At 46.4% G+C, this 21,136-nt stretch overlaps 1 protein-coding gene across 1 annotated transcript; it reads left to right on the top strand.

The window, feature by feature from the left end:
* Nucleotides 1-1,465: 1,465 nt before the first annotated feature.
* PRMT5 (protein arginine methyltransferase 5) lies at nucleotides 1,466-20,672 on the top strand. The gene is made up of 17 exons (XM_079951881.1): nucleotides 1,466-1,622; nucleotides 3,806-3,924; nucleotides 4,596-4,681; nucleotides 6,116-6,250; nucleotides 7,726-7,841; nucleotides 8,654-8,703; nucleotides 8,840-9,003; nucleotides 10,437-10,598; nucleotides 11,344-11,421; nucleotides 11,880-11,938; nucleotides 13,752-13,874; nucleotides 16,183-16,358; nucleotides 16,524-16,633; nucleotides 17,811-17,904; nucleotides 18,157-18,273; nucleotides 19,124-19,188; nucleotides 20,296-20,672. Exons 1-17 carry the CDS (start codon nucleotides 1,471-1,473, stop codon nucleotides 20,446-20,448), a joined length of 1,959 nt encoding a protein of 652 aa, XP_079808007.1. The 5' UTR covers nucleotides 1,466-1,470; the 3' UTR covers nucleotides 20,449-20,672.
* Nucleotides 20,673-21,136: the final 464 nt, after the last annotated feature.

Raw genomic sequence — 21,136 nt, 5'->3', positions numbered from 1 at the left:
CATGAATATTATCTATCTGTTCCCTGTTCAGGGAAGTTTTTAACGTGTGATATTTTACTGCATTTTTGGTTTCTATGGAAGCCGCCCAGAGTGGCTGGGGAGGCCCAGCCAGATGGGGGGGTATAAATAAAATATTATTATTATTATTATTATCATTATTATCATTATTATTATCATCTATCTGCTTCCAGACCTATGGATAGTCCGTTTTCCTGATATATTTTGTGTTACTAAACAGCCATACAGTGTGACACACTTTTGTGAATTTTTTTAGCAAGCCGAAATTAAAAATAGACTGCTGTTGGTAAAAAGGGATTTAAAAATAAGACACCTGTAGTATTTTTCAGTATATCATATACAACTTCCATTAATTAACTTTGTAATGGTTGCTATTTGTTCCTTGATGTTTTTGATTATTTTTAAAAGCTTTATTTCTTTTAAAAGAGACTAACTTTGATGCATTAAAAAAATTCCTCTTGAAGGCGAGAAGAAGGGATGCCTTTTCAACGATGATGTGCTCAGCTACTGCATTATTTAGGAAAAACAAATAAGGGCGTTCTGCCAGCAGCCCATATTTAACTGCATAAAAGAAAACCAGCTTTCTATCTTGTTCCCAGTAGTAGCTAAAGGGTTTCTTAAGTCTGCAAGCAAATATACATCGCTTGGGAATTTAAATATGATGTTGGAAGGAAATATTCAATTGTTTAAGCCCGATGTGAAAAATTAGGACTTTCCCTGCTGTATTTAAATATTGCTCAACTCTAACGGGTTCATATGAAAATATTTATAATTTGTGGACAAATATTTCTGCCACGTTTGGGCAGGCTTATTTTTATGCGGATTCCCCCTGCAGTATGAGGCGGAGGCTAGATGTAAAATAACGCCAATGTCTAAATGGCAATAATATCACCTAGTTAAATTTTTCTAATTCTAAACTGGTTTCTTTTTTTGGGTGGTGGGGCAAAATTACGCCCTTTCCGAGCCAGCCAGGAGTCGAACCTAGAATCTTCTGATCCGTAGTCAGACGCGTTATCCATTGCGCCACTGGCCCTTGGACGTTCTGTGAGCTTCACGGCACCATCCCTATAGAGCACGCTACACAGGGCGAGCTCGTCGAACAACTGAAAACCTGCGCCGCAATGCATGACGGGAACTGCAGTCCTCAGACGAGCGGAGCGCAAGGCATGCTGATCATCAGTGGAATATAAAAGACCTCAAGCGCCTCTCCACCCAAGAGCATGATGGGAAACCGATTTCTTTCCCCCGGCGCCTCATTGAGCTAGAATGCTATTTCCCCGCCCCCGGCTTGGAGCCTAATTGGCTCCTCCTCTCATTCCTGCCCGGGAAAGACCTCCTGCGATTGGCTGGACCTTTTATTATTTCCCACCCCTCTCCGAGAGCGTCCGCTGATTGGCCAGGGTGACCAAGTAGGCGCGGCTGCCGGGCTCCCGGCTCCTTGTGTGGCGGGCGATGGCGGCGAGCGCAGCGGCGGCGATGGCGGCGGCAGCGGCGTCCGCGGTGGGGCCGGGGGCGGCGGCAGCGGCGGCGCGCGTCTCCTGCGGGAGGGACTTGAGCTGCGTCCCGGAAGTGGCGGGCACCCTCGGAGCGGTCGCCAGGCAGGGGTGAGAGGGACCACGTGGTCCTCTGCTGACCCTTGACCCCTCCCTTAAGCGTGCCATGGTGACCCCTGACCTCTACCTGCGGGTCACCTGGGACCATCCTGGGCTGAGGGCTGGTTGGGTTGGGTTTGCTTTTTTAATGCCTTCCCATTTACTCAGAATCCCGGGGTGACCTCTGACCCCAGGGGAGGTCATGCCACCTGACCCTTGACCTCAGAGAATGCAAAGGTGCTGCCTTTGTGTGGCTTCCAACAACTTCCCAGCAGGCAGAGACTCTCCTAGCATTGAAGATCGTAGAATGGTAGAGTTGGAAGGGGTCCTCCAAGAGTCATCTAGACCAACCCCCTGCAACACAGGAATCTCATCTAAAGCATCCATGACAGATGGCCATCCAGCCTCTGCTTATAAACCTCCAGTGAAGGAAAGTCCACTACCACCCTAAGGGAGACCGTCCCACTTTTGAACAGATAAGATTGATGGGGATCAATGCGTCCGCTTCATAGATCAGGACAGTGGAACCTTTGGCATTCCAGATCTTGCTGGCCTACAACTTTTGTAACCCAGTCAAGGGTATGGCCATCATGGCTGGGGCTGACACTAGAGTCTATAACAGCATCTGGAGGGCCACTGGCTCCCCAGCTCTGACGTAGAGGAATCTTCCCCTAGGGCAGCCTTTCTCAACCTGTGGGTCCCCAGATGTTGAACTACAACTCCCATCACCCCTAGCCAGCAAGACCAGAGCTCAAGGATGATGGGAGTTGTAGTCCAACAACATCTGGGGATCCACAGGTTGAGAACCGCTGCCCTAGGGTGTGGTGGCAACTCTGCTTGATTTCTGCCACTAAGCTCACTGATGAGTGAAGCAGGTGGCACAATGGGTCAGTCTGGCTGTTTGAGCCCACCCAGGGATGGCTGTGGGCAGGATTCTTGTAGCGCAGGGAGTTGGACCGGATGCCCCTTAGGGTCCTTCCAGCTCTATGATTCATTGAGGAAACACTTAAACTGTGAGTTTCCACACCCTCAGCCTTGTTTGGGAAGTAGCTTGCAACCATCTAGCCAGCCATGAACTTTGATATCATCTGGGTGAGTTGCTATGTTTAGACACTACGTTCTAGCTTTGTAGTTACATCCTTTGCCATATATATTTTGTAGGTCTAAAAATTTAGATTCAGTCTTTGTACTGTATATTGTAAGATTTCTTCTCAGTCAAATTCCTGCGGTCACGAACCTGCAGAGCTATAGGTGAAACTTGGCTGTTAATGTGACCATTGTTAGTGGCATATTGATGGCCTTGGAGGAGAAAAGAAATTAACTTTTCCAACAAGTGAGAGTTTCCCCCAGTTCTTGCTCAAGCTTCAATTCTGTCTCAAGGGATTCTATAGAAAAAACTCCACAATTCACTGGAGACTGTGTTGATTATCACCACTATAAAGATAACATCATCCCCAAAAAGAAAAGAAATGGGGAAGGGACGTTGGTATAAGCTGTACAACCGTATTAAAATTTTAATCCACTAGTTAATCATTTTAATCCATTAATTAATAAACTTCGAAAAACTACAGGCAGCTTATCTTTTTTTAAAAAGCATTTGCTATTCCATCTTTCAATTAGTAGAGATGCTGAAGATGCTTATGTTCTGATTGGCAGGTTAAAACAACAACAAAAAAACCATGAAATAATCAGTGATTAGAGAGAAGAGGCAGTAGGTAGCACGTGAACTAACATTATCAGGGAGGTTAAATTTAATTGCCTGGTTGGCCAAGTGGGAAGTAAATGGTCTTGCACAACAATTGAAGGCCAACAGAACGAGTGGATCTGCACTATACTTTAAAGCTATATCATGCGAGTTCAAACAGACATAGCTTCCTCCAGAGGTCCCTGGGAAAAAGGATTGATTTATTAAAGCACTCAGAGAATCGTAGCTCTTTGAGGGGAATAGGGAACTCCTGACAATTCTCAGCACCCTTTGCAAACTGTGGCATGATACTGTTTTAAATGTATAGAAAACATGGGGTCTGTTTGTTAAGATGTGACTCCCTTGTCAAACTCAAGACACATCCACAGAGAAAGTTCTTTTCTGCATCCCAACCAAACACATCTCAGGTGCCGGTGGGATGCAGTGTTGTCATTTTAACTTGTGGTACCAGGATCTTAACTTCTCAATTTCCTCTCTCCTCACCCAATAGGTTTGATTTCCTTTGCATGCCCATTTTCCACCCTCGCTACAAGAGGGAGTTTTTCCAGGAGCCAGCTAAAAACCGACCGGGACCCCAGACACGCTCTGACCTCTTGCTCTCGGGGAGAGGTGAGAACTTGGGAACCCAGATTGCGGCTGTTGCTTTCTCTGTCCGTTAAAGACTGGGCGGGAAGTAACGAATTTATTTACTTGTCAAAATATAGTGGTATTCTCAAGGGCTTGATGTAGGAAAGGCCCTTTGGTTTATTTTTTATTTATTTAATAATATTTAATATTATTTATTTATTTATTTATTTATTTATTTATTTATTTATTTTATTTAACTCTCTTTCTCTCTAGATATATATATATCACTTACTTTACCTCTATGCAGTTTACCAGAAACAAAGTTTAAAGGAAAGGAACAAAATCACAGTAAAAAGTACAGTCATACCTTGGAAGACAAACAGAATCTGTTCCAGAAGTCCATTCAACTTCTAAAACGTTCGGAAACCAAAGTGCGGCTTCTGATTGGCTGCAGGAAGCTCCACTACAAATGCTGGGAGGTCTGGATTTGGATAAAAATTTGGGGAGAGGAGATAGTTCCTTAGTAGGAGGTCACTGAGTACTTGTTACTGTGTGACCCATGAGTAGTACAAGTTTTTTTTATTAAAAAAAAAGCTTTCATTTGGTTTTAAAGGGCAAGCTGCATTTTCATTGTGGCTATTGGCTCTGAACAAGCTGTCTGTCTCTCCCCAAATGAATGGTCACATTCTCCTTGACATCCTGCTTCCTTGCAGACTGGAACACCCTGATTGTGGGCAAACTGTCCCCATGGATCCGGGCAGACTCCAATGTGGAAAAGGTTCGCAGGAATTCTGAGGCGGTGAGTGAGCTTGGCAACAAAGGGTTGGGAGGTGTTTCTAAGATGGTCTACAAAGGTTTGTGTGTGCTGTTTGGGAAATGGAGAAACTGTCCACCAAGACTTTAAAAACTACCTTGCCATGTTAGACTCAAAACTCTGTCTTGGCCACCATTTCAGAAGTGACCAGCCAGATCATAAGCAGGGGATGTGGATTTGTCTATTAAAATCTGTGTAAATTCAATTTATTGTGCTGAATAAACATTTCAACAGATGATGTTCTGTGTTTTCCTGGCATGTGGAAATTGGAGGTATCTGGCATGGGAACCCCTGGTCCTAACTAATATCCTCTGACATATAAATTAGTATGAGCTTCCTTTTTTTGACCAGGTACTTGTACTTGGTGGTTCCCCAAGAGAGAGGCTCGCCTGGTGCCATCGTTACATGTCTTTAGGCGCCAGGCAAAAACATTCCTCTTTATTCAGGCCTATGGCTATTAAATAAGCTATGGCCTGTAAAATTGTGGGATAGAAGACTGTTATTCTGATGATTGTTTTATTATTAGGCTGTATGTTGGTATGCTTTTTACTATGTTTTTATTATGTTTTTGTCATTGATGTTCTGTAATGTGTTTATAATATTGTACGCCATCCTGGCATCATTTGATAAAGGGTGGCATATAAATTGAATTAATAATATAATGCCAATTGCTGTCATGACATCTGTGGCACTGAATTCCATAAATTAAATGTGCATTGCATAAAGGGACAGAGCTTTGGTCGTTCTAGCCCAGCATCGGCCACTCTGATTGGTGGAAACTCTCCAAGGTCTCTTTCCAGACCTGCTACCTGATATTCTTTTAGCTAGAGATTCTGAGGATTGAATCTCTAGCCTTCTACATGCAAAGCAGGCCCTGAGCCACTAAGCCAGGAGTAGCCAATATGGTACACTCTAGACCAGGGGTACACAACCTGCTCTACGTTTCAGATGTTTCTGGACTACAACTCCCATCAGCCCCAGCCAGCATAGCCAGTGATGAGGGATGATGGGAGTTGTAGTCCAGAAACATCTGGAGGGCCGCAGGTTGTGCATTCCTTCTCTAAGATGCTGTTGGACTTCAGTTATCATCATACCCAGCATGTGTGGTGTGGCCAATGGTCAGAGATGATGGGAGTTGTGGTCCAACAAAATCTGGAGGGCGCCATCTTAGCTGCTGGCCATTTCCAATAGTTCTTCCTTTTGTTTTGTCCTGAACCTCTTGTTTAATCGTTTCCTTGTATCGCTTGGAGTTCTTATGGAGGGGAAATGAGGTTTCCTTTCTTTTACTGCATTGCCCTTTCAAAAACAAAACGCCAGCCATTCTAAACCTTCCTCCAGTTTTGTTGTGCGTATATCCTTTCAAGTTTGAATTTGGCAATAACTTTACATGTTGTTCTATGCTTTCTCTGTCCTCCCCAGGCCATGTTGCAGGAGCTGAATTTTGGGGCGTACTTGGGACTCCCAGCGTTCCTGCTGCCCCTGAAGCAGGCAGACAACCCCAACTTGGCCCGCGTTCTGTGTAACCACATCAATACTGGGCATCACACTTCCATGGTAAGGGCTTCAAATACTCCCCCCACCACCACCATTATAGCCACAGTACACCTGCAAAAACCTCACCTGACCTGCATCCCTCTGACATGCTGTTTTGTTTGTTGGTACAACAATTGAAAAAATAAATGTCATTCAAAGCAATGCAATGAAGCACAATAAAAAACTAATAATAATAATGATAATTATGCCACCTATCTGGCGGGGTTGCCCTACCACTCTGACTGGCTTCCAACAGAATATTAAAAACACAATAAAACATCAAACATTGAAAATTTCCCTATACAGTGGTACCTCGCAAGACGAATGCCTCGTAAGACGAAAAACTCGCAAAACGAAAGAGTTTTTCGTTTTTTGAGTTGCTTCACAAGACGGATTTCCCTATGGGCTTGCTTCGCAAGACGAAAACGTCTTGCAAGTTTGTTTCCTTTTTCTTAAAACCGTGCCTTCACTTCGAGGAGCAACTCATAGCACGCGGTGTGGTAGCCTTTTTTGAGGTTTTTGAAGACTTTGGTGATTTTTGAAGCTTTTCCAAAGTCCGTGCTTCACAAGACGAAAAAACTCGCGGAACAAATTAATTTCGTCTTGCGAGGCACCACTGTATAGGGCTGCGTTCAGGTGTCTTCTAAAAGGCAGTTTCCAAAATGAAAACCCTAATTTACCTTTCATCGGAATTTATCTTTAATCAGAAGGTGATGGAGGTTTTTATGCAGAGGCTGGGTGGATATCCACTAGGGATTCTTTCTCTGTGATTCCTGCATTGCCGGGGGAGGGGGGGGTTGGACTAGATGACCCCTGAGGGTTCCTTCCAAGCCTACTATTCCCTGATTCTGTCAATATGCTCAGGTCAGTGTTGAAGACAAGGACCGACCAACGCTTTCCTTCCTGCCTCATGCATGTGATCATTTCCCTGTCAGCATCGCCCTTGAGCCAGTGTCACCAACTGGACTCATGCACTTCAACCCCGACTGGGCTAGGCGAGCTGGGTAGCACTTCCAGAGACCACCAGGTCAAAGTGCTGTGGACTCACAGCTTAGAGCCGTGAGCACCGGATTCACTTCCACAATACAGTCGTCGCACAGCAGAGTATAGCAGAGTCTAGCAGTGTATAAACCACTTGGAGAGCAGCTCTGTAGAATATCTTCTTTTATTCTATAACTGTAACTATAATACAAAACTATATACAGAGCTAAATAGGTCTAAGCATAAATGAATGCTGCACTGAGTGTCTGCAGCTGCTCTTAGCAGCAACCTTATCTCTACACACGATCTCTAACACTCAGTCTCTCTCTCTCTCCAACACACTGACTGACTGACTGACAGACTGACTTGACTTGGTGCTGGAGCTGAATAAGTAGAAAGCAGTACACTGCTCCTCCTCTCTGGAGAATCAGCAGACTCGTCAGGAGATTCTTGGATATGGGAGGGGTGAAATCTCCTCATCCCCCCCTCTCCCTTTCCCCCTCCCCCAAATTTAGTTCTGGATGCGAGTCCCACTGCTGGCCCCTGAGGACTTGAGGGACGACGTTATCGAGAACGAGGCAGTGCAGGAGATAGAGGACGAGTCCGTAGGCGAGGAGAAGACCTGGCAGTGGTGAGTGGTTGTCAGCAGGAACCTGGGCGGATGCTGGGAAGGCAGAGCCAGTTTGTTACGGAATAAGAACAGAGCGCAAGTCACACTTTTAAAGCTGAGTTTTGTTTGTTTTATTTTCATTTTAACCGCCCTGAGATCTGCGGATGAAGGGCGGTATACAAATTTAATAATTAAAACAAATTTATTTATTTTAAAAAACTATTAATCTCTTCCTATGAAACCTCTTGAAATGGCTTAGCAATAAATACATAATTTCATATATGAAAACAGTTGGGATAATCACATACCTAAATCAACGTGTATACAAACAATTGCAAAGAGGTCCTTTTTCACCTAAATGCAGCCCAGTACTTAAGGCAGGGTGAGATGGTTTCCAAAACCCCATATTCATTTATCCCAAACTGGGCAAGAAGTGAATCGAGGGGTCTTGACCTTGCTAGAGGTTATTGTCTCTCTTTAAAAGCAGGGGCGGAATCCAGATTCATTCTTGGAACTCTTGTTATGCCGCTGAAGAACTAGATATCGTGTTCTTTTTTAAAAAAATGTTTTGATCCTTCGATACTGGCTGTTTCAATTTGTGTGGCCATTTGTGGCAAAGTGGGGCTGGCCTTTTGGCTCCCCTCTCCCGAGACTCAACACCTGAGTCTTCTGACTCATCTCCTGAACACATCAGTCGCTCCGCTAGTTGCGTAAGCAAGTCCTGGGGGAGAAAGAGAGGAAGGAAGGGAGGGGAAGAGGACAATGCAGGTCCGAGGAAGAGACAGGAGATGCCAGCCTTCCCATGGGGCCACATGAGTTTCTTGTTTCTCCAGGTGGCACAATTTCCGGACGCTGTGTGACTACAACAAGCGTGTTGCCGTGGGTGAGTGCTGCTGGGTCGAGATGGGGGGGCACCCCCAGAGGCTGGGGGAGGGAGGCTTGCACCCCTTGGCACCCTTGAGGTGCAGAGTCTGGCGCCTCTTCTCTTCCTTTGATGCCTTTTTGTGCCTTCTTCTCAGCGCTGGAGGTGGGCCCCGACCTGCCGTCCAATCACGTCATTGACCGCTGGCTGGGGGAGCCAATCAAAGCGGCCATACTGCCCACCAGCATCTTCCTGACCAATAAGAAAGGCTTCCCTGTCCTCTCCAAGATGCATCAGCGCCTGGTCTTCCGCCTGCTGAAGGTCAGCTTCCCCCTTTTCTTCCTCGAGAACAGGATACTGGGCTGGATGGGCCATTGGCCGGATCCAGCAGCCTCTTCTCACGTTCTTACCTGCTTCTTTCCATCACTGGAACCCTGAGTTTATCGCCTGTGTGAAGGGTTACCTGTCTAAATTCTTCTTTACCTTTCCCAGAACAAATCTGGCCGTTGGAAAGAGCACAACGCCCTCGTCCCTAGGGCGCCATTTTCTGCAACAAAGCCATTTTGGGAGAGAGCCTTGCTTTTTGCGAGGGCACGCAAGGAATGAAGGGGGGGGGACAGAATAAGCAGCAGAGAATTCTGAGCTACGGCCCCACGTGATTTTGCTAAATTAAATCCTCCTGAAGAGAAAACGTTAGCTCTACGTGTGAAAAGATGTATGACTAGAACAGGTGCCTGGCAGGTAACTCCTGAGGGACTTGCAGTCTGTGAGGTTGAAGCAGGCATCTGGGAGATATAGCTAAGCCAAAATAACATGTGATTGAAATAATCTTACCTTACAGTGGTACCTCGGGTTAAGTACTTAATTCGTTCCGGAGGTCTGTACTTAACCTGAAACTGTTCTTAACCTGAAGCACCACTTTAGCTAATGGGGCCTCCTGCTGCCGCCACACTGCCACAACGTAATTTCTGTTCTCATCCTGAAGCAAAGTTCTTAACCCGAAGCACTATTTCTGGGTTAGCGGAGTCTGTAACCTGAAGCATATATAACCTGAAGCGTATGTAACCCGAGGTACCACTGTATTTGCCTGCTTGTTCCGGTCTCCATCCCTCTCCTTCCCCTGTTTCTCTGGGTCTGTTTTTAGATCTGGGGTGCGATCATCCAGCATGTGGGCCTAGTCCAGGCCTCCCTTTTCCACGTTAGACGTAATGTCAGGTGCGGGGCTGCTAAAAGCTGAGCTTGAGTGATTTGCAGAACCTGCAAAGCCTATTGTATGACACTTCCCAAGAGTCCGGTGGTTGCCAGGCATTTGCGAAGTGCTGCGCACAGGACTTTGACAGGTGTCAGTCACCTATCAAATGATTGATAGGCAGGCTTTGCAAAGGGGAGATGAGGAACTGGCACGCCAGGCTGGGAAGGTTCCCCGAAGCCTCATGTACACAATTAACGCTAACAATAATTTGCAGAGCGATGGGTCACCAGGGTGGATGAGCGGATATTTTAGCGTGAACCAGGATGGTGTAGGGGTTAGACTGTTGGACTAAGATACGGGAGACCAGGGTTCAAATCTCCACTCTGCCATGAAGCTTGCTGGGTGACCTTGGGTCTGTCACAGTCTGTCAGCCTGACCCACTTCGCAGGGTTGTTGTGAGGATAAAGGAGGGAGGCAGAGAACCCTGTACGCCACTTTGAGCTCCTTGGGGAAAGGCTGGATGTAAAGAAATAAACTTGGCCCTTCCACTCCCTTCCCCCAGCTTGAGGTGCAGTTCATCATCACAGGCTCCCACCACCATCCGGAAAAGGAGTTCTGCTCCTACCTGCAGTACCTGGAGTATCTGAGCCAGAACCGCCCTCCTCCTTCTGCCTATGAGCTCTTTGCAAAGGGCTATGAAGACTATCTCCAGTCCCCACTGCAGGTGAGTCTCCTGGGTTCAAGGTCCTCTCCAGCTCTGAATACGTGAGTTGCTCCCTCTCAGCCTTCGGTGTGCACCTCTGAAAACTGACCACCTTGAATGTGCGAGGCAAAGAGGACTGCTGTGTGTTTTGGCTGAATTCCACCACCCTGGTGCAAAACCCACATATTTTGCTTTGGCGTAACTTGCTTGGATACGGTTTGCTGAGCGCCTCCTCTCCTGGCTGGTCAGCGCCCTTCCCAAATCGATCTGGCGGTGGCGGCATGGCAGGGAGCAGGTGAGGCTGCCTCCCCTCCCCCAGCCTGTAGAGGCAAAGGAGCAGAGGGGCCCTCCCTGTCGGGCTGCCCCCTGCCAACGCCGCCTTTCGCACTCGCCTCTTCTTCCTCATCTGACTTCCACCGCAGCCAGGATTGTCACCCACTAGGTTGTTGTTGGACTAAAATAGTCTGATCTATCTCTGGATGCTTTAGGATGCTAATAAATTATGATGGTGATGTCTTAGTTAAGATTCCTGCATTGCAAGAGTTGGACTAGAATTCCCTCGGGGTCCCTTGCAGCTCTATGATTCTGTGATCTTCCCATTTGACCTCTGTAGTGTGTTACTTTGGTGTGTCTTTTCCATCCGCCCATCTCCTTACCCGCAGTGCTGGAAGTCCTGCTCCTTAACAAACACCCGGCCCCTTTGTTTGCTGTGTGACCCACACTGGGTGCGAAGCCTTTCTTCTTGTGGTGCTTTTTCCCCGCACAGCCCCTGATGGACAACCTGGAATCCCAGACCTATGAGGTGTTTGAGAAGGACCCTATCAAGTACTCCCAGTACCAACAGGTTGGTGTGTGGTGGAGAAAAGGTGTGGGGCTTGCTGAGAGGGAGGTTAGAGCTATGAGAGAGGAGCAAGAAGTGGGAAGGGAAAGAGTGGGGGGGAGGGCTATGTGGGGAGGAGCATAGACCAAATGTTTGTGCTTGGGTGGAACACAGAAGCTGGTTGGAGCACTGTAGGGCCAACATGTTGTGGGAAGAGGGAAGGGTTGCTAATGGGCCTTCCCGGTGTTGTTGGACTACAACTCCCATCAACCCCAGCTGATGGCAAATAGTCAGGGGTGATGGGAGTTGTAGTCTAGCAGTGCCTGGAGGACTCCACATTTGGGCAAGAGAGAGAAGGCCTCAAGGAATGTGTTTTGTGAAGGGGAGATTGGAGTGGGAACATGATCAGCTAGTTCTCGATGGCGGGGAGAGGAACTGACTTTTACAGACGCACTCCAACCCATTATTCTCCCTCCCATCAGGCGATATACAAGTGCCTCCTAGACCGTGTGCCTGATGAGGAGAAAGAAACTAACGTTCAGTGAGTAAGAATCCCAACCTTGAGCCGCGTTGGCCTCATTTGACCGCCTTTGCGGAGGTTGCTGGGAAATGGGAGGATGTGGGAGGCACCCTTTGGCACTTTTTAGCCAGCCGTTTATTGCCACATTATATTTGTTTATAAATTCTATATCGGTATGTCGTTATTTTATATATATATATATATATATATATATATATATATATATATATATATATAATATGTCAAAGCTGTTTGCAGCAATAAAATCATCATCATTTTTCATTTGTATGCCGCCTTTCCACAGTTAAAAAAACAATGCTCAAGGCGGCTTACAGCATAACAAGATTTACATAATTACAAAAGCCATAAACGATAAATAAATCACATCAAAAAATACACAACTAAATGGGAAACAATTTCCACATAAATCCAAAATCTAAAACTAAGAATTATAAGCAATAAAAAATATAAAAACATATAAAAAACATGTTTTAAGCAATAAAAACATATAACTGTACAATAAAAACATATTTAAAAGTTAAAAACAGACATTGGTTAACCGTTGTGGAAGGACGTATTCCCAATTGCCTGGTGGAATAGAAAAGTTTCCAGCAGGGTCAGTAGTAGATGAGCAGTCAGGGAAGCTTTGGTAATATACCATTTCAGTTCTGTTCAGCTTGTAGTGCCACCTCAGTGGGGATGAAACTCTTGTTCGGCACCACCTGCCCCATTTTCCTTTCATATAAGTGGATTATAAGTTGAAAAGGGCCCTCTCCCTGTTTCTTCTTACTCGGCTTGAACTCCCAGATCCTCTCATCTGCACAGTGTCTTTCAAGCCGCCCCCCCACCCGCCCGCAGGAGCAACAAATTTACTGCCGGCTCTTCCAAGAGAAGCTTGACATCAAAACTACCACAGGGTGCACCCAGAGAAACACACCGTTTGATGAAGCTTTCTCCTTTTTTTGTCTCTGTCTTGCCCTGAGCACAGGCTCCAGCAGTTTCTTGTAGCACATTAAAAATAAATAAAGAGGAATGAACAGTTTGGAAGCAGGATTTCTCGTCTTTAAGAGAAATTGGCACGCCTTCACTTTTAACTCTTCTCTCGCTGAGAAAACTGTGTTCGGGAGCGCTAGGCCTGTTTCCTGCGCACACTTAAATTGGGAGAGAACACCATTGAACCCTGCAGGACCACTCCTGAGGAGTAAAAGTCAAAAATCCAACTGCGTATGTTGGTTAAAATGAAGTAGCCCAACTTGTGTTTGAATGTGGCCTAGCGGGAATTGGCGTACGTCCTTCAGAAATGGAGCACAGATAATGGCCTTCCGTCACAAAACGTAGGTGGGCCTTGAGTTTATTGTGCTTTTGGGGTCTGCGTCAACGGCTCTTTCCAGCTGGTCAGCCATCTTGCCCCCATCTGGAGAGTGAGCTGCTTAGTTGCCTGTTATTTTAGCACCCCTCCACAGAGCCTAGGACTCGCCGATCAGAAGGTCGGCGGTTCGAATCCCCGCCATGGGGTGAGCTCCCGTTGTTCGGTCCCAGCTCCTGCCAACCTAGCAGTTCGAAAGCACGTCAAAATGCAAGTAGATCAATAGGTACCGCTCTGGCGGGAAGGTAAATGGCGTTTCCATGCGCTGCTCTGGTTCACCAGAAGCGGCTTAGTCATGCTGGCCACATGACCCGGAAGCTGTATGCCGGCTCCTTCGGCCAGTAAAGCAAGATGAGCGCCGCAACCGCAGAGTCGGCCACGACTGGACCTAATGGTCAGGGGTCCCTTTACCTTTACCTTTACAGCATCTTCCTCCTTTTCCCCTTCTCTCCTTCCCCAACTTCTCAGGGTGGTGATGGTGCTTGGAGCAGGACGGGGGCCCCTTGTGAACGCTTCCCTCCGCGCTGCGCGACAGGCCGACAGACACATCAAGATTTACGCTGTGGAGAAAAACCCCAATGCTGTGGTGACGTAAGTACTTTAGCTCTTTTCCCCCCGGGTGGAAATTGAAAAGAAACATTTTGTGCCCTCTCTTCTGTGAGGAGAGCAGGTGAAACCCACACAGGCCCCTGTACTGGCTGTGAGAAAAAGGAAACCGGAAAACTGCAGGATTTGGGAAGGTTTACAGGACCAGGGCTTTGCTCTTCATCCTGCACAAACTAACAAATTGAAAGATATATTTTTTTTTACAATAGTTGGACAGTAACTGCAGCGGATAACTTAAAGGTATAAGATTGCATCAATAAGTCCCCCGCAGGTCATTGCATCTTATTGCCTCAAGCAAATGCTCCAAAACAGGAACCGAGATGGGAGATAACGTAGGAAACCACAATCTAGAATGTTTTGCTGTCTGCAGATTAACAGATAGTTTTAATGTGCAAATTTTGCTCTCTGGCACTCCCCCCTTCTTTGTTGTTGTTTGTTAACTGGGGAAGAGAAAACGCCTTCTGAACTAGGGAGGGCTTGGGTTTCATCTCCGTCCCCCTTCACTTTGTATTACATGTTAGTTTAAAATGGAAGCTTCTAGGCAGATACCTTGTGCATTGGTTTATATTCTTTGGGCAGGTTCCTAATAAATCAAGAGATTTTAGCAGGTTGCTAAAATATAATTACAGGCACATTTGCACTCCCCGTTACTAAATATAACAGCAATAATACTATTACCTCATTGCGGCATGAGGTGTGAAAAGGCTTTGTTCCTTCTTAGAGGCCTCACCCAACCCTGTCATACTCCCCATATAAGCTGCAGGTGGGAGACCTGATGACACACTCGTTTTTTCCTTACTGGTGAGGAGGCTTCATACTGTGAGTCAAGTGTGGAGTTCAGTTCACAGTGCCCCCAGGCACTGTGTCCTAGCCAGGTTTGGGGAACCTGTGGTCCTTTGGCTGTTGCTGGACTACAACTCCCATGAGCCCTAGCGTGTATGCCCGATCACAGTTGTAGTTGAGCAACAGCAAAGGCTCCCCCACAACTAGTCCAGACTGTAGAGATGTATTACTGGGAAACAGCAAAAGTTTGCTTTTCCAGTCTCTCCTTCTCAGCCTTGTGCGAACGTGGCGGTTAACTTGAATGGCTTTCAAAGAGGATTAGAGAAATTCACGGAGGATTAGGCTATTGATGGCTACTAACCCTTATAGTAAGGCTCTCCTTCCACTGCTGGGATTACCAGTTACTAGAAACTGCAGTGCTCATTGCAATGAGGCCAAGGATATGTTCTTTCATATGTGGTGGACGTGTAAAAGGGTAAAAGAGTATTGGGAAATAATTTATAATGAATTGGAAAAAAAAATGTTTTAAAGCACTTTTCCAAAAAAAACCAGAGTCCTTTTTGTTGGGCATAATTCAGATGGAAATTCCCAGGTGTCGAAAAAAGGTAATTTATGTATGCCACTACAGTGGCCCGTGTTCTCTTAGCCCAAAAATGGAAAGCGAGCGATGTCCCAACCAAAGAAGAATGGTAACGTAAAACTGATGGAATATGCGCAGCTTGCGGATCTAACTTATAGAATAAGAGAACAAGAAGAACATTTGTTCTTCTTAAAGATTGGAAAATGTTTATTGAATATATTGGGGGGAAATTGTGTACACTTGAAAACATGGACAGCATTGAGATAAATTCAACAGTGTAAATAAGTTTTGATGGATGTAATAATGGAATACTGAACGGTTTAGTTTATATAAAATATGCATGGAAGGAGGAGAAGGGAAGTCATTGATATCTTAAGGCTGTTTAAATATATATTCTAAATTGTAAAACAAAATTTAATAAATAATAATAATAAAACTGCAGTGCTGTTATGCTCCAGTTTGCAGGCTTCTCCAAGGTGTCTTGTTGGCCTCTGTGAGAGGATAATACTGGACCAGACGGGCCTGTGACTTGATTCAGCAGGGCTTCCCCTATATTCTTACGCACAGATTATAAAACCCCTTGCTTTGTGTTGTGGCGATAAGGGGGAAGGTGGAGCTGTGGTGTCGCCCTTTGAGTGGGGTTGAATGGTCCACATGCCCATGCCTTGAGTCTCCCTGATGTCCTTGTGGGATTGAAATGTCGGGATAACCTGCTCTGCACACCAAGGTGTTTTATGACCCTCCTGAGGAGCCTCATAAGAAGAGCCCAGCTGAATCGGGCCCATCTAGTCCAGCTTCCTGTTCTCCCAGTGGCCAACCAGATGCCTCTTCTGGGAAGCCCACAAGCTGGACCTACCTGTGGGCAACAGCAACTGAGGGTGAAACTTTGCTAGTTTGATGCCCTTTGACTTCTGCCTTCCCTTCCTGCAGGCTGGAGAGCTGGCAGTACGAGGAATGGGGTTCCCAGGTGACGGTGGTCTCCTGCGACATGCGTGAGTGGGAAGCCCCCGAGAAGGCTGACCTCATGGTGTCAGAGTTGCTGGGGTCCTTTGCTGACAACGAGCTGTCCCCAGAGTGCCTGGATGGGGCAGAGCACTGTCTGAAAGGTGAGTGGGGCACAGTGGAGGGCAGCCCGTGGACAGGGAGAGTATAATTTGGGGGTCGTTTTGAGTGGAGAGGGAGCACTGCTTTGAGCATCTAGATGCTAAGTGGGTTGGGGCTACCAGCCAATTCCAAGCACCTGATGCCTTTTCCCTTCCTCCTATACGCAGAAGGAGGGGTGAGTATCCCGGGCGACTACACCTCCTTCCTGGGCCCAATCTCGTCCTCGAAGCTCTACAACGAAGTGCGCGTCTGTCGCGAGAAAGACCGCGATCCCGAGGTGAGACTTTCTCCATGCCCTGTGGTCTGCAGTTCTGCAGCTGCTGCATGCATAAAAGAAATAAAAACTGTTGTATGAAGAAAAAGCAGGATTCTGTGAACTCTGAATAACACAGGCAGAAAATGGCACTTTTCCTAACCGCCAGTAATGCATGAAAACATTGGGTCAAGGTTAAAAAGAAATACCCCTTTATTGTTTTAGTACCCCCCCCCCCACACACAAATACAAATGTATTTGGAAGGATATGAGACCATACAGCTAAATTCAGCTAAGACAACAGAGTCTTGTAGCACCTGGAAGATGGGAACGTATGTTACGGCCATAAGCTTTCGTGGAATGGACTCTTATCCGGAAAAGCCTATGTCAGTATTGAACTCCCAGCTCCCATCAGCCCAAACCTCCAGAGCCAACAACCAGGAATGATGGGACTTGTGGTTCAACAACATCTGGACGGCACAGTGTTTGTTACTGACGGCTTTTAGGGCATAATAAATGTGCTAGCTTTCCATTTGCTACAAGATGGCTCTCATATCTTCTCTCAGCCTCTTCTTTTGCAGGCTAAACATGCCCAGCTCTCTCAACCTTTCCCCATAAGGCTTGGCTTCCAGCCTAAATGTAATCAGAGGTGAAGAGCTTGTTACAGTAAGGACTAGACGCTTGTTTTTAATGATTTGTAAAAGAATCAATGTTAAGAGCACAGGGAATGACATGGTCCGTAGGGACAGGAGAAATTAGTGACATGAACTGAGCTGTTTTGAACTTGTCAGTTCAAGTTCCACAAACCCAGCAGACGAAGGAAGACAGTATTCTTTTGAAGAAGGCCCAACACAGTTTTTGTACAGCTGTCTCACTCCCCACCCTCCCAAATAATAGGAGGAAATACCGTATTTTTTGCACCATAACACTCACTTTTTTCCTCCTAAAAAGTAAGGGGAAATGTCTGTGCGTGTTATGGAGGGAATGCCTACGGGTGGCATGTCTACGGATTTTCCTCCTCTAAAAACTACGTGCGTGTTATGGTCGGGTGCGTGTTATAGAGCGAAAAATACGGTAATTGCAAACCTTTTAACATGGCTCTGTCAAGTACGACAAGCAGTCGGCGCCTATGTATGCAAAGTGAATTTTAGAACAGTGTCCTAACAGCGTTTTGTTCTATTCCTGTCTTTCACGTCCCCAGGCTCAGTTTGAAATGCCTTATGTTGTCCGGCTTCACAACTTCCACCAGTTGGCACCCCCACAGGCATGCTTCTCCTTCAAGCACCCTAACCCAGGTAGGAGAAGGGCTGCAGAGGAGCTAACCGCACGTTCCCTGCTGAGGAGGGTGGGGCTTAGACTAGCCACACGATGTGGCAAGAACTGCTAGTCACACCTTTAAAAACCAAACTGCCATAGAACCTGGGTTGGCCCAGACCAGGTGAGTGGTGGGCGATCAGCTTGTGGTGGGCGATCAGCTAAGAGAACAAGGTGGGCCGTCCTTTGAGGGGGAGTGGCCTTGGCTGACCACACCCCCTTCCTTCTTGTAGACAGAGTCAAAGACAACAACCGCTACCAGACACTGGAGTTCCCCGTGGATGTAAACACAGTGCTTCACGGATTCGCGGGCTACTTTGAGACCACTCTGTATGGAGACATCACTCTCAGTAAGTTGAGGGGAGATAAGGGGGGTTATTTATTTCATTTAAATACTTTTAAACCCGTGAAACGTACGACAGGGTGGTGTGCAGCATACAAAACTGCAACAAAAGCAATTTAAAACGTCAGTAGCCACTGGTAGGTAAAAAGAAATTTGTGTTGCAAAGGCCTGTCCGAATAACAGGTTTTTTTGAGAGACTCCCGAAAGGCAAGAATTAATATTACATTACTTATTAAATTTGTATACTGCTCTATGTCTGTAGATATAGGGATAAAATTACGATATAAAAAACACAAAATACATAATAAAAATAAGAGCAAAAACAACTCAACAATCACCCTTCCACAACACATTTAAAAGGGCGTTGGATGTCAGTCAGCCAAAGGCCTGGTCGAAAAGGAACATTTTTGCCCGGCACTTCAAGGTATTTAATGAAAGTGCCAGCCCAAACTTCCTTGGGAAGAGCATCGCACAGACAGGAAGCCACTGCAGAGAAGGCCCCGTTCTCGTGCTGCCACCCTTCAGACCTCTAATGGAGGCGGCACATGAAGAAGGGCCTCAGATGATGATCTCAGGGTCCAGGTAGGTTCATAGAGAGAGAGGTGGTGTTGAGGTATTGCAGTCCCGAGCCATTCCTGCTGAATGGTTACTACTGAACCTCTAATGGCAGGGAGTTCCACAGGGTAGGGCACCTGTTGCACTGAAGGTTTGGTTCCTAGCAAAGGCCAACAGAAGCTCAGGTGGTGGGGAACCGCCAGGTGTGCCCCCTCAGAAGTTGAAGGTGTGGAGTGAGCGGTCTTGCTTTGATGTTCCTTGATGTTGCAGAATGTGCCTTTTTCAATGTTTCTGCCACGTAGGTATTCGGCCTGAGACTCACTCACCTGGCATGTTTTCGTGGTTCCCTATCTTCTTCCCTCTCAAGGTAAGTGCTTCCTTAAACGCTTCCTTGTGGGAGAGGAAGGCATCCCTTGTTACCACTGGGCGGTAAGACTTTGCACCAAGGGAACCTCCAAGGTGATAAGTACAGCTGTAGAAGGTGTGGACATTTTGTGCGCTTTACATTCAGTGGGGAAAAACACAACAATGTGTGCCAGGATAATCAAATGCTATTTAAGGCAACACGGTTTCTGTCTCCTCATCTCTGTCTTTGCCACTTCTTCCCCCACTGTCTCTCCTCCTCTGCGCTCTTACACACCTTTTCTTTGCTTTTGATCTCTTTTTTCCTTTTTTTTTTGTTGGTGGTGGTGGGACTGGATGGTTCTTCTAAACTGGTTTTCACACCTATAAGAAAACCTATTTGGGGGGGGAAATAACAAAACAGGATGCTCCCAGCTAGCCCACACATTCCTAATGCTTTAGGATTAGGGCTGAGAGCACAAGGCTTTCATCAAGAGTAGGCAAGTGAGAACTGTCTGAGCACAGGCTGAGCTTGATGGAGCAATGCCCTGTTTGCCCTAGTAGACTGCTTCCAGTGGAGAAATTATTTATTATTTCTCAAATTATTATGTGCTTTCTTCTTTGGCGATTACTCGTAGCCGAGTAAGATTACCTTCCATGAAAACAGTTTTAACAGTGACTGTGGAGGCCAATTCTGGATCTACACATCCTTCCACAGTGGGGACATAGGTGTCCAGGTGGAAACTGATTATGGTGAGGGTTTGCCAAATGTGCCTTCCTCTTAGCACGTTTCTCCCTTTCGTCCTGAGTGTCTTCAAAGCCCATGACACCTTTGGTAAAGGCTGTTCTCCAATTGGAGCGCTCCCAGGCCAGTGCTTCCCAGTTGTTTGTATTTATACTACATTTTTAAAGATTTGCCTCGAGAGAGTGTCTTTAAACCTCTCTCTTGCCCAAGGCAACCCAAAGTGACTTACAACCAAACAAGAGAAGGGAAGGAAAGTCTTTAGCAGACTGCTGTGGGAAAAGGACTTGTGGACAACGGTTCCTGATATAACACTGTGTTGGGGTGGTGTTATCCTGGTTTGTGAACGGACCCTCAGCTATTAATGCTTTTCTCCCCCCCCCCCCCCAGCAACCCATGAACGTGCAGGCAGGTGAGCGCATTCGCGTGGCCTTCTGGCGCTGCAGCAACTCGAAGAAAGTGTGGTACGAGTGGGCCGTTGTCTCTCCCATGTGCTCCGTCATCCACAACCCCACAGGACGTTCCTACACCATTGGACTATGAGAGGAGTCAAGTCCATTCCCCTTAACCAAGTTCTTCTTGCTGCCAGCCCTGAGACACAATAAATCCTCTTTCCACTCAGAGGAGCATCAGAGACTGTGCAGAGGCCTGGGGGGGCTCCAACTTTGCTGCGGGTGTAGATCCAGGAAAGGTCCACTCTTAACACCTGCCATTGTTCCATGTGTTGCTTTTGGTCTGTGAAATTTCAATAAAGTCATTCAAATGTGTATTTGGAGCTGCTGTCTGTGATGAAGCAGGGAACTTGCTTTCGATATTTGGTTTTGAAAGCGATATAACCGTTTTAGAATTAGCTGCCATCTCCTGTCGTGACGTCTTAACTTAGATGGCTTTAAACAGCAATTAAAACCAGTTGAAGATAGCTCTGCTGATGGCTGTTAACTGTCGCAGCTAAGTAGAACTTCCATGTTCAGAGGCAGTCTATCAGGAACCAGGGCCAACAGGATGCACATCAGCTGGAGGCCCCAAGCATCCCTGAGCCGCTCCGTTCTTACCAAACAACACCCAACAGTTGTTACGAAAATATTTTCAACGCAATGCTGGCTTATTTTATTTTATTTCCTAAATTTATACTCTGCTTGGTTGTGAAAAAACCTTGAAGAATTGAAGAATAAGACAAATTGAGGGGGGAAATCACAACCCTACTTTAAAACATACAAAAGTTAAAATACTA

Source organism: Podarcis cretensis (assembly GCF_951804945.1).
Source record: "Podarcis cretensis genome assembly, chromosome: 13".
Taxonomy (NCBI): domain Eukaryota; kingdom Metazoa; phylum Chordata; class Lepidosauria; order Squamata; family Lacertidae; genus Podarcis; species Podarcis cretensis.
Note: the sequence above shows the minus strand (reverse complement) of the source record. Positions and strands in the feature narration are given on the sequence as shown.